Here is a 12,450-nt window from a genome sequence, read left to right as displayed (position 1 = left end):
GGATCTGAGTTTTGATCCTTAGCATCTTCTTAAAAGTGAAGTGCAGCAGCCTCTGCTCTCAATACACAAGTGTGTGTAGCTCCTCACACACCACCGCACACACCAAAATAAATACTAACTGCTTGTGGTAGTGCATGCCTTTCATTGCAGCACCCAGGAGGCAGAGGTAAGTAGATTTCTGAGTTCTAGACCAGCTGTAGCTGTACAGTGAGACTGTCTCAAAAAATAAAATAAAATATAAAGAGCTGTTGAGAGGCAGCACCTAAGCAGCCATGCTGTCTGCTTCTTACAGACAGAACCAACATTTAATGCTCATGTCTCTAGGGCCACACATGGTGTCGGCACATGGTTAGTAACCAGTGAAACAGAATTGGAATTATTATTGACTTGCCTATCTCTCAACTACAAGTTGAGCTTACCTAATTCAAATTAAGTATTCAAAATGCTCATAATCTCCAGCATTCAGTGAAACTAGACATGGTGCCCTATACCTGTGATTCAAGTACTTCCCTGGAGGTGAAGGCTGGTAGATCAGAAGTTTAAGGTCATCCTTGACTGTATAGGGAGTTCTAGACCAACCTCAAATTCATGAAATCTTGTCTACAAACAGAAGCCATGAAATGCCCAAGCTCTTTATGCCATGTGTGATACTGTATGTCTGTAATCCCAGTACTCAAGAGCTGAGGCAGGAGGATTATAAATTTGAGGCCAGCCTAGGGGTTTTACTGAGACTCTGTTGTGGAATATTATTTAAGATGTGTTACACTTGTTTATGCTGTGGAGCATTTGTTTCAATGATGCAAAGATGCGTAGCCTTCTTTTATATTGCATTTGTTTAACTCTGGGAAGCTGTGTTACTTTGCCTGTCTAAAACACCTGATTGTTCAGATAAAGAGCTAAACTGCCAATAGTGAGGCAGGAGAAATAGTGAGGCGGGACTGGCAGGCAGAGAGAATCAATAGAAGGAGAAATCTGGGAGCATAAGAGCTCAAGAGCAAGAAAAGAAGAGGCCAGTAACCCAGCTGCATGGCCAGCTTCAGAGTGAGAATGAAAGAAAGAGATACAGAAGGTAAGAGGAAAAAGCCCAAAGGCAAAAGGTAGAAGGGGTAATTAAGTTAAGAAAAGCTGACTAGCAACAAGCTAAGCTAAGGCTGGGCATTCATAAAAAGCCTTCGTGTGTGATTTATTGGGGAAATGGGTAGCGGGCCCCTCCCCGTAAAGAGTAAAGAGCAACCAAGAAAACACTTTTAAAAACTGGAAATCACTCATGCCTATAAATCCCTCAGCTGAAGATCCTGAGACAAGGATTTTCACTAGTTTGAGGCCAACCTGGGTTATGTAGTTCCAGGTTAGTCTTAGTTACAATACAGTGTGAGACTTTGTCTCATCTAAAAGAAAGCCAACAGTGAATCTAGTGCCCGAGCCTGTAACCCTTGCTACTTAGCGGGTTAAGACAGGAGGATCACAAGTTCAAGGCTAGCTTGGGCTACAGAGTAAGTTTTAAGACTAGCCTGAGCTTACAGTTTTTCAAAATAAAGAGTAAAATAAGAGGGACAGAGATGTAGTTCTGGGTAGAATGTCTGCCGAGCATGTGTTCAGTTCGGTTCCTAGTACTGTAAAAACAAATAGGAAAAATAATCAGATTTTTAAAACCACTATCACATTAAAAGATTTTATGAAATTAATTTCAGGGGACTGGAGGTAGCATAGCAGATATGAGAACTTAATACTCTGTGAGAAGTCTGGAGTTCAGTTCCTAGCACCTAGCTTTCTGTAAGCTTATAGCCTTCTGTGACTTTAATTCCAGATCTGATGCACTCTTTTGGCCTCCATTGGCACTAACACGTTGCACACATGTAGACACACACACACACACACATTTAAGTTAGTGTCAGGCTGTGTATAAAGTGTGTAGATAAAACCTAAGTAAGCTTCATATTTGAATTTGGGTCCTGGTCCTTTTTCAATGAGATGTGGTGTCATGTTTGTTTGTTTTGTTTTTTAAAGGCAGGATTTCTCTGTGTCTCTGGCTGTCCTGGAACTAGCTTTGTAGACCAGGCTGGCCTTGAACTCAGAGAGTCTTCTGCTTTTGTCTTCCTACTGTTAGGATTAATGGCTGTACCACTACCATCGTCCTATTGTGTACATGCAAACACTGAAAATTTGAAATGCTTCTGTCCCAGTTAATGGAGGGTAACTTTGAACTTCTAATCCTTCTGCTTCTACCTCCCTTCAGATTACAGACTAAGATTATAAATGTTTCACCAAATATATGTGGTACTGGAGAGCAAACCAAGGGCTTCCTGTGAACTATGTTAGCATCCTACTAATTGAGCTCTATCCCCAGCCTCATAGCAGTGGATTTAGATGGAGACATTCTGTGGAGTATATATTAAAGCAGAGTTTTCTAACAGTGAAAATTCTTACTTCCCTCTACATGTAGACTGTTGTTTTAATCAAAAGAATTTTTCAAAGGAAAGGATTCTTCTGCTGAACTTATAAGTGTAAACATATGTCGGTTAAAAAAAAAATCACAAACTTTTGAGATAGGGACTTGGCCTCAAACTCAAATGTTTCTCCTTCCTTAGACTTCCAAGTGCTGAGCCATCATTCTTAACTTCAAAACACAAGAATGAGATTGTTCTGGGACTTTTTTTGGACCTCCAGTTCCCAAATAATAACACAGACTTTATGAAAGTTTGGTCTTAGGCTTGTTCCCTGCTAGCTCTTATAACTTAAATTAACCTGTTTATATTAATTCCACATGCATGGCTCATTACCTCTTCCATACTGTATGTCCAATTCCCTCCGAATCTGGCTAGCTTAATCCACATTCATCAGATTCTTCCTGAGTTCCTCTCTCCCACCAGAAGTCCTACCTATTCTCTCCTGCCTAGCTATTGATCATTAAGCTCTTTATTAAACCAATCAGAAGGTGCTTTAGGCAGAGACACATCTTCACAATGTACAAAATATTACTCCACAATATGAGATATAGTGCAGTAAACTAAAAGACCCACTGGCTGTATGTTTTTGTGATTCTCCCTGCTTGAATGACAGTGTAATTTGTGCTTAAGTAACTTGTGTGGTTAGTTCCATTCATTGAGCACAATTTCCATTTTTCTGACTGTCAGATAAACTATATTAAATCATAGTACCTTTCCTAGCTAAGATGTCGTATTATTAAAAACACTTTACATTTTCTCTTTCATTTGTGATCACAGAAATCCCAGGGAGAGGGTGGGAAAGTCCTACACTAGGGCACTCTTCAAATGGAAGAGCTCTTTCATAGGGCAGAGGATTCTTGGACATCTTGCTTCTCCTGCATGTTGTCTGATGACAAATTTACTTGTTGCTTGAGGGTTTGGAAACTCTTTTCTCTCTGTCTCTGTAGCCATTCATAATGCTTTGTTAGTGACATACGTTGGGATATAAAAAGATTGTACCAAGGACAGTGCAGTTGAACTGGAGAGGTGGAGAGGCCAGTTGGTGTTGAGGGGGAGAGCCCTTGTGCTGGTGGGCACGTTGTCTGGGTTCTCGTCCCCTTGGACAAAGCTAGTGGTGCCCATTTCTTGGGTTAGGCGATAGAAGCTTAGAGAAGTGTTTCATGTTCTATGTGACTCCCAGTGTGGGCTCTCCCTCCAAGAGCAAGTCTCAGTCCTAATTAAAGCCTGGGTTTGAAAACCTCCTTTTTCACTTAATGTAGATCCAGAAGGTTAGGAATTTCTCTTCCCTGTCAGCTTTGCCTGGATGATGCTTTATGAATAGCCTCTCAATCGTGTGTGTGTGTGTGTTTCAGTTGACACTGTGGGTATTCCCGTGTAAGGTGTGGTATTCTGGGATGGTGGCATGATTTTCCTCCTGTCTTCCAGACCAGTGGGATGCCTGTAACAGCAAAAGGATGAGAGAGCCTTCGTGTGCCCTTCTAGTTGGAGTCATTGAGGCCGTGGAGCCTTAGGTGCTGATTTTCCAAGGTGAAAGGTCTAAGTCACTTGTTCTGGTAGCATAGTGGCTTTCTGCTCTAAATGCTGTGTGTGTGTGTGTGTGTGTGTACGTACTTTCTTTTTTAAACTGTCTTACCCTACTTTAATGCCTGGCTGCCCTGGAACTCACAGATATGCACCTGTCTCTGCCTCCAGAGTGTTGAGATTGAAGGTGTGCCATCACGCCAGTACTGCATGTTTTTTCTCGAGGAAAGTCTCGTGGGTTAGAATCTATTTTGGTGAAGAAACATGTTTGATTAGAGTCTCCTGTACATTGTTACACTCCCGTCTAGGAACAGAATCTTTTCTCAAAGTGTTTCATCATTTCAAGGATTGAAGAAGGCTGGCCCTGTGGAGTGTGCTTCCAGCACTCCTGGGTGGTTCAGAGCTCCACAGCCCTGACTTCCCGGCCCCGTGAGGGAAGCACAGCTGCTCCACGTCACCAGTGAGGAAACAGAGCTACAGAAAGGATACTGATTTACGGGGGTCACGTGCACGTGCTAGCTTTTGGTGGCCTCAGACCCCTGCTTCCACAGCCGGGATCTTGACTGCTACCCAGGAACGAATGCCTTTGAGGCTGACAGACAGATGCCCCTGCACTGTTGTCACTTGCGGAGGCTGCAGTGTGGTGGGGAGAATGGAAGAGTGGCACAGGGAACAGTCTGCTGTGAGGCCCTAGTGGAGTATGGGCTTCTTTTGGAGGGCTGGGCACTTTGCTCCACAGACCATTGGCGTTACTGTTGCTTCTTGGCTGCTGTGAAGCTGGTGGGAGCTGTGGTTGCCTCTTTGTAGTTTTGTTCCCTTCTGGTTTCTTAGCCCCAGCCTGGCTTTTGGTTTGTCAAGCTGCACAACCTATAATTTTCATAGTTACGATAGTAGACTTGGTGATACACTTGAACTTAATAGATCCCCATTTACTGCTTTCACTTTGAAGCTGGCTTCCTTACCTGTAAAGTTTGCTAATAAACCTAAGAAATTTGCCTACTCTGCATTTTACTGCTATAGACATTCGGGATACATGATGATTTTTGGCATTTTGAAAACTTGTTAATTTATTCCAACTTAGCTTTTAGCATCATGAAACGGAATAACAGTATGTAAAAATTGGAAGAGATTTAGTTGCGCTTAGGATTACTGAGCAGTTTGTTGTCATTGTTTTGAAAGTAGACAGCTAAAATATGGAACAGCGGAGTTCCAGGACAAGACCCACTGGGCCTGGCCCCTACCCTGTTCAGAAAACCTCGGCAGTGCTCTGGTACTGAGAGCTTCTCAGTATGGCCTGTATTTCTGGGAGATACAGTCCAAATTTCCCAGTGAAGCCCACTGGGCATAGTAAAATGTGTATGCTTTCAACTCCGTGATTCTGCATCCTTATCCTTGATATTAATGACACCAGCAGACACTGATGCCCTTCTGTCTGCCTGCCAGCACGTCATGGGAAATTTTCATGAAGGCTTCATTGTTGTGTGGCAAAGCAGCCCTGTTATTACCCCATTTTTATGGATGAGTGATTGTTTACACTCAGAAGTTATATAAATGTCCCAGAAACCAATAGCTCGTGAGCCTCCTAGCTAGATTTAGACCCTGGCTACTAGAGCTCAGAGGTAGTGCCCACCTTTGCCATGTTTTGTCCCCAGCACAGAAGCTGAATACACTGGGTACCATGTCCACAGTGTATAGCAGGTGGTTAGGAGAGTCTTAGAGGGCACCTTCTTCCTGGGGATATAGCTCAGTTGGTAGAGTGCTTGCCTAGAATGCATGAAGCCAGCATGAGATTCAGTTCCCAGCACCTCATAGGCTGGGCTGCTAGTTTATGCCTGTAATCCCTGCACTCAAGAGGTAGAGGCTAAAGGATCAGGAGTTTAAGGTCATTCTTGGCTGCATTTCAAGTTCAAGGAATAGGATACATGAGACCCTGTCCCGAAAAATAAAGCTGGGCATGGTGGCACACACCTTTGGTTTCAGCATTTGGGAGCAAACACAGGTGGATTTCTGAGTATTTGGCCCACCTGGTTCACATCTCAAGCTCCAGGGCAATCCGAGCCGTGTAGAGAGACCATCTCCAAAAGAAAAAAAAGTAAAGAAAGAACATTTTAAGTCTCGTATAACTAAGAACTGACTTTTTTTACTTGAGGAGGAATCTTTTTTTTCCCCCCGAGACAGGATTTCTCAGTAGCTTTGGAGCCTAACTTGGAATTACCTCTTGTAGACCAGGCTGGCCTCAAACTCACAGAGATCCTCCTTCTCTGCCTCCCGAGTGCTGGGATTAAAGGCGTGCCCCACCACTGCCCAGCTATGAGGAGGAATCTTTTACCTAAAGTTTGTCTCCATCATGACAGCTGTCAGACATTGACTTGGTGTCTTAGACTCCGGAGTGCTTACCTGACTTCTATTCCCAGCCTTCGGCAGAGCAGCTGTTTCACAGGCTGTCATGTATGCTCATGTATATATGTTCATGTGACTGTTAGGGCAGTGCAAAGATACAGGTGTTGCAAGAATCTTTTGTGCAGAAATGATCTCAGTATGAAATCAGACAAATGTGTTTCCACAGCCACCTTGACATATGATACTCTCCGGTTTGCCGAATTTGAAGATTTCCCCGAGACCTCAGAGCCTGTTTGGATTCTGGGCAGAAAATATAGCATTTTCACAGGTACTGTTCACTTGGCTCTGATCACTTCTGCAGAAGTCTTGAGCTGGTAATCATTTGCTGACAGTTTGCCTTCCTCTTTTAAATAACTAGAGAAAGACGAAATCTTGTCTGATGTGGCGTCCAGACTCTGGTTTACATACAGGAGAAACTTTCCAGCCATTGGTGAGTACCCTATTTTTAATCTTTCAGATGTTCTGGATCATTTGTTTTTAATCTCTGTGTCTGTCTGTGTCTTTGTGTATCGGGATACGGGCACATGTATGGAGGTCAAAGGACAACCAACAGTTTTGGTCCTTGCCTTCCATCTTGTTTGAGATAAGGTCTCTTGCTATTCATCACTGAGTATGTCAGTCTAGCTGGTCCAGGTAGACTCCCCCGTCTCTGCCTCCCATCATCCTGTAGGAGCTCTGGGGTTCAGAAGTGTGGTGCTGCATTGAGCTTTATGCAGGTTCCAGGGATGGAACTCAGATCCTTTCCCAGACATGGCAAGCTCCTTACTCACTGAGCTCCCTCCCCAGCTTGAGTATCCCAACTTTTCTACAACTTGTGACAAAATCATACGCTTCTAGCTCCTTGTCAGCCACTTGTCACTGGAAATTGTAGTCAGGATAAAGGATCGTGACAGTAATTTTGTTGTTTGTTTTTGAGATTGGCTCTGTGCTAGTTGGTTTGCTTTGTGTTCTTTGTTTTATTTTGGTTTTTGTTCGCTTGTTTTTGGTTTTATTTGAGTCAGGGTTTCTTTGTATAGCCCTGGCGCCCTGGGACTGTTCTGAAGATCAGACTGGCCTCAAACTCACAAAGATCTGCCTGCCTCTGTTTCCCAAGTGCTGGGATTAAAGGTGTGTGCCATTACCGCCTGGCATTTTTTTTTTTTCTTTTTTAAACTTGACACAAGCTGGGATCTTCTGGGAAGAGGGAACCTCAATTGAGAAAATGCCTCCATCAAATTGGCCTGTAAGTATGAGCATTTTCTTGATTAATGATTGATGTGGGAGGGCCCAGCCCTCTGTGTCTGGTACCACCCCTGAACTGGAAGTCTGTGGTTGGAATTTTCTTTGGACTGCCAACCAGCTCCCAAATAAAGACATGGAGGATTATGGTTAGTTATGAGTGCCTGGCCTTAGCTTAGGCTTGTCCCACTAGCTCTTGTAACTTAACATTCTTCTATTCATCTATGTCTTGCCTCAGAGCTTTGACTCTCTTCCATTCTATATGTCCTACTTTCCTGCTTCCTCTGTGTCTGTCTGGCCCCAGTGGCTCCCTGTTATCTTTTTTACTTTCTCCCTCAAGCCTAAATTCTCCTTCTTCCTTTCCCTGCCTGGAAGTCCTGCCTATATCTCCTCCCTGGCTATTGGCCATTCAGCTTTTATTATACCAATCAGGTGCCTCAAGCAGGCAAGGTAAAATGGTAACACATCGTTACATAATTAAACAAGTGCAACACATTTACATAGTTAAGCTAATATCCCACAGCATAAACAAATGCAACACTTTTTACATAGTCAGACTAATAACAGTAGTCTTGGTTGTGATTAAAAAAAAAAAAAAGACAAGCTGAGGGAGCCATGGAGCAAGCCAGTAAGCAGCACTCCTCTGGGGTGTCTGCTTCAGTCCGTCTCCAGTTTCCTGTTCCTGCCTTGGCTTCCTCAGGGATGGCTTGTGATCAGGATATGGAAACCAAATACACCATTTTCAGGTTTTACTGTTGGTAATGGTATTTATCGCCACAGTAGAAACTGAACTAGGAAACCATGGTGAATAATAACTGCCGGGGTGTTGGAGAGTACCTCGGAGCCTGAGAAAAACTTTTATTATTTGACTAGTTCTAAACATCCCTGAGGTGAGGTGTCTTTGTTTTGTTTCTGTTGCTGTCATAAAATACCCTGGCAAAAGCACCTTTGGGGGGGGGCTTGTTTTACCTCACAGTTCAGATTATAGTTCATCTTCTCTGGGGAGTCATAGCAATAGGGGCTTGAGACGGCCAAGCACAATACATCCTTAGTCAAGAAGCAGAGAGGAGTGAGCTGGTGTATGTGTGAATGCATGTGCTCAGCTCACTTTTTAATACAGTCTAGGGAGCAAACCCAGAGAATGGGAGGGGCTCTCACGTTCAAGATGTGTTTTCTCACAGATGTGCCCATGAGTAAACCTAATCTAGACAGTCTGTGATGCTTTAAATAGGAATGGTCCCATAGGCTCATTTGCTTGAATGGTTAGTCCCCAGTTAATTTTTGGGAAGGATTAGCTGGTTGGCCATGTAGGAAGAGGTATGTTACTGGATATGGACTTTGAGATTTCAAAAGCCCATTCCAGGCCCGGTTAGACTGTCTCTGTCTTTCTTGCTGTTTCTTTCTGTCTCCTTCCAGTTTTTGGATCAGATGTGAGTTTTCAGCTCCTGCTTCAGCGGCAGGCCTGTTGACCTGCCACCTTGAGCCTGACGTGCTGTTCGTGAACTAACCCTCTGAAACTATAAGCAAACCCTCAACTAAATGCTTCCTTTAGAAGTTGCCTTGGTCATGGTGTTTCATCACAACATAGAACAGTAACTAAGACACAAACCAGTATTGAGAATCTCTCCCCAGGCATCTTAGTTATTTTTCATTTGCCGTGACAAAACACCACTACCAAGGTAACTTAGACAAGAATACTGGGGCCCAAAGGTCTTTGCGTCCATAAAGCACTAAGGAAACCGGGAGTAGTAAACATTCAGGGACATTTTCTCAGTGGAGGAAGTAAAATACCCACATTCCACCTAGAAAGCTGGGAGTGAGCTGGGCATTGGTGGTGCACACCTATAATCCCAACACTTGGGAGGCAGAAGCAGGTAGATCTCAAGTGAGTTCGAGGCCAGCCTGGTCTACCAATCAGTTCTAGGACAGCCAGAACTGTTACATGGAGAAACCCTGTCTCAAAAAATAGAAAAAAGAAAAAAGGAAAGGTGGGAGTGAATGTTATTGGTGACCTGGTGATGACATTTGTTATCTGTAATGCCCCAGAATGTTTATCCCAGACTCTCCCTCCCTAAACCTTCCTCTTCAGCTCAGTCAACAGAACCTATCCTTAGGGGAGAGGTCACGTGGGCTCTATAGCATCTAGGTCAGAGACCACACCAGATCCCAGGCCTCTAAGCTGTAGGAACCATCTTTATGGTCACGTGTACTCTGCAGAGGAGTTTCTGTGTAGTCACACATTAAGCTTTATTGTGCACCTAGAACTGGAATGATGGTTGCTTAGAAACTTTTTCCCAGATTGTACTGTTTTTAAAAATGCAGGCAATAAACTGCCTGGCATTAGACTCATGAAGTTTGATCTAGTCTGACCAAGACAGGCTGAACTGAGTTTTCAATCTCACCTCTTTGCAGTTTAGTTTATTTCTCTGCCTGCCGTGATGCTTGCAGGGACCCCCACAAAAGAAAGAATCATATTTGGGGCCCACGGTTCCAAGTGGTTAGAATCTATGCCCATCGTGGCAGGGAGCATAATAGCAGACAGGCCGGCAGGCGTGGCGCTGGAACAGAGGCTGAGGGCTCATATCTCAGTCCACATGTAGGAGGCAGAAAGCACTAACTGGGAATGGCATGGGCTTTTGAAATCGCAGAGCATGCCCACAGTGATAAGCCTCTTCCAGCAAGGCTACGCCTCCTAATCCTTCCCAAGACTCAAGTGTTCAAATATGAGTCTGTGGGGGCCATTCTCACTCCAAGTACCATACCAGGTAATTGCAGATTATGTCAAGTTGACAATTAAAACTGACAATTAAAGCAGCTCATCATGGTCCTAAGAACCAAGTGTGACCTGCATATTCCTTGTGTCTTGTAGGGATGATTTGGGGTGAGAGTGGTGACAGGTGTAGAAACAGGGAAACCCCATCCACAGACCCCTGATTTCCTTGTCACAGTTCTCATCACATCTGTGCCTCTTCCTCATCGTAGCTGTACAGCGACATTCCCCCGAATACCTTCTGAGAGTGTTCTCCCCATTCCTGTCATGTTAAAGGTGATTCCACAGCTCTTGTCAGTCTTCCAAGCCCCAGTGAATGGACATCAGTGGAGGGACTCAAAACAGACTTGACAGAAAGATGTAGAATTGCCATGGCTGCCATAACCCTGACTGTCAGCAATACTGGGCATCGTGTAGCTTTTGCATTTCTGCCTTTCTGGTAGTAGGAAATGATTCTCCTACTTTAGCTCTCTATCTCCAGAGTAGTCATGGGGATTCTTGTTTGCGGGCCAGGTGTTTATACCACTGCATGACTGATTGTTCACATTTTGCCCTTCTTGAGGGGATTGTCAGAACATTCTGCTATTGTGGAATATTTAACTAATTAAAGATATGTTGCATTTGTTTTTTGTTTGTTTTATTTTATATGCATAGGTGTCTTACCTGCAGGTTTGTCTATATGAGGGCTTTGGATCCCCTGGACCAGGAGTTAGAGTGTGAGAGCTGCCATGTGGGTGCTGGGAATTGAACCCAGCTTCTCTGGAAGGCAGCCAGTGCTTTTAACTCTTGAACCATCTTTCCAGTCCCTATGCTGCGTTTGTTTAACAATGTAAAGATATGTTGCTTTGCCTGCATAAGGTACTTGACTGGTTTAATAAAAAGCTGAAAGGCCAATAGCTAGGCAGTAGTGGTATAGGTGGGGCTGGCAGGCGGAGAGAATAGGCAGGAGAAGAGAACAAGAGAGAGAGGGTAAAGAACCAAGGAGAAAGAAGAGATGCCCAGGGCCAGCCAAGCAGACATCTGCCAGACACAGAGTAGGACATATAGAATGAAAGAAAGGTTAAAAAGCCCAAAGGCAAAACATAGATGAAGAGAAACAGGTTAAAATAAGTTGTAAGAGCTAGTGGGACAAGCCTAAGCTAATGCCAAGCACTCATAACTAATAATAAGTCTCTGTGTCATGATTTGGGAGCTGGTTGGTGGCCAAAAGAAAGCCTACTACATTCTACTCCCCAGCAGATACGGATCTTGCATTTATGTTTCCTCAGAGCTGCACTTTGAGATATACAGATGTGTGAGGGGGTCGGCGTGCCTGTGGTATGGAGCTGCCCAAATGCCTCCTGTTGCTGGATTCCTGGCCTCTCTTGGGCCCTCTGATTGTGAATGCATCTTGTTCTGTCTTCCACACAGGGGGAACTGGCCCTACCTCAGATACAGGCTGGGGCTGCATGCTTCGGTGTGGACAGATGATCTTTGCCCAGGCCCTTGTATGCCGGCACTTAGGTCGAGGTGAGTCACAGTGCTTAAATGGGGTCTGTGTAGTAAGGGATGTTTAAAGCACATCATAAAAGCTAGGCATGGTGGCACACACCTTTAATCCCAGCCCTGTGGAGACAGAAGCTTGTGGATTTCTATGAGTTGGAGGCCAACCTGGTCTACATAGTGTTGCAGGCCAGCCAAGGCTACAAAGCTACCTGTCTCACAAAACAAAAAAAAAAAGTGTATGCTACTTCATGGTGCTTGTCCAGTTCCAACAAATTGTGCATGTGTGGGTGTGTGTTTCTTCCCAGTGGAAACCAATGGGCCATACTCAATTTTCATGTCATGGAAAGACCATTCAAAAGTTCTTTTGCCCTCTGTAGGAAGCCTGCAGTTCTGAACACATTTTTAGCTCTCTTTTTACTTAATATTTCAATTCAGGAGCTCCCAGAGTTGCCCAGGCAGGCCTTGGACTTGCAGTTCTCTTATGTCTTAGTTGCTGTGATAGAACAACATGAACAAAAGCAGCTTGGGGAGGAAAGGATTTATTTCATCTCAGAACTGTCGTTGACACTCTGTGTGAAATGAACATAGAGGTGGGACTGAAGCAGAAAC

The 12,450-nt window shown here is 44.1% G+C and overlaps 1 protein-coding gene across 3 annotated transcripts in view; it reads left to right on the top strand.

The window, feature by feature from the left end:
• Positions 1–12,450, top strand: part of Atg4b (autophagy related 4B cysteine peptidase) — a 39,524-nt gene that overhangs the window by 6,754 nt on the left and 20,320 nt on the right. Inside the window, exons 2-5 of one of the 3 annotated variants that reach the window (XM_075952055.1) lie at positions 6,535–6,636; positions 6,727–6,798; positions 7,532–7,590; positions 11,767–11,865. In XM_075952055.1, the coding sequence (XP_075808170.1) occupies positions 11,805–11,865 (61 nt within the window). In that variant the 5' untranslated portion in view covers positions 6,535–6,636; positions 6,727–6,798; positions 7,532–7,590; positions 11,767–11,804. Of the gene's footprint in view, positions 1–3,872; positions 3,975–6,534; positions 6,637–6,726; positions 6,799–7,531; positions 7,591–11,766; positions 11,866–12,450 lie in introns of all 3 variants that reach the window. The other 2 variants (XM_075952054.1, XM_075952053.1) reach the window with 2 other exon arrangements.

The sequence above is a fragment of the Microtus pennsylvanicus genome, chromosome 17 (genome assembly GCF_037038515.1).
Source record: "Microtus pennsylvanicus isolate mMicPen1 chromosome 17, mMicPen1.hap1, whole genome shotgun sequence".
NCBI lineage: Eukaryota > Metazoa > Chordata > Mammalia > Rodentia > Cricetidae > Microtus > Microtus pennsylvanicus.
Note: the sequence above shows the minus strand (reverse complement) of the source record. Positions and strands in the feature narration are given on the sequence as shown.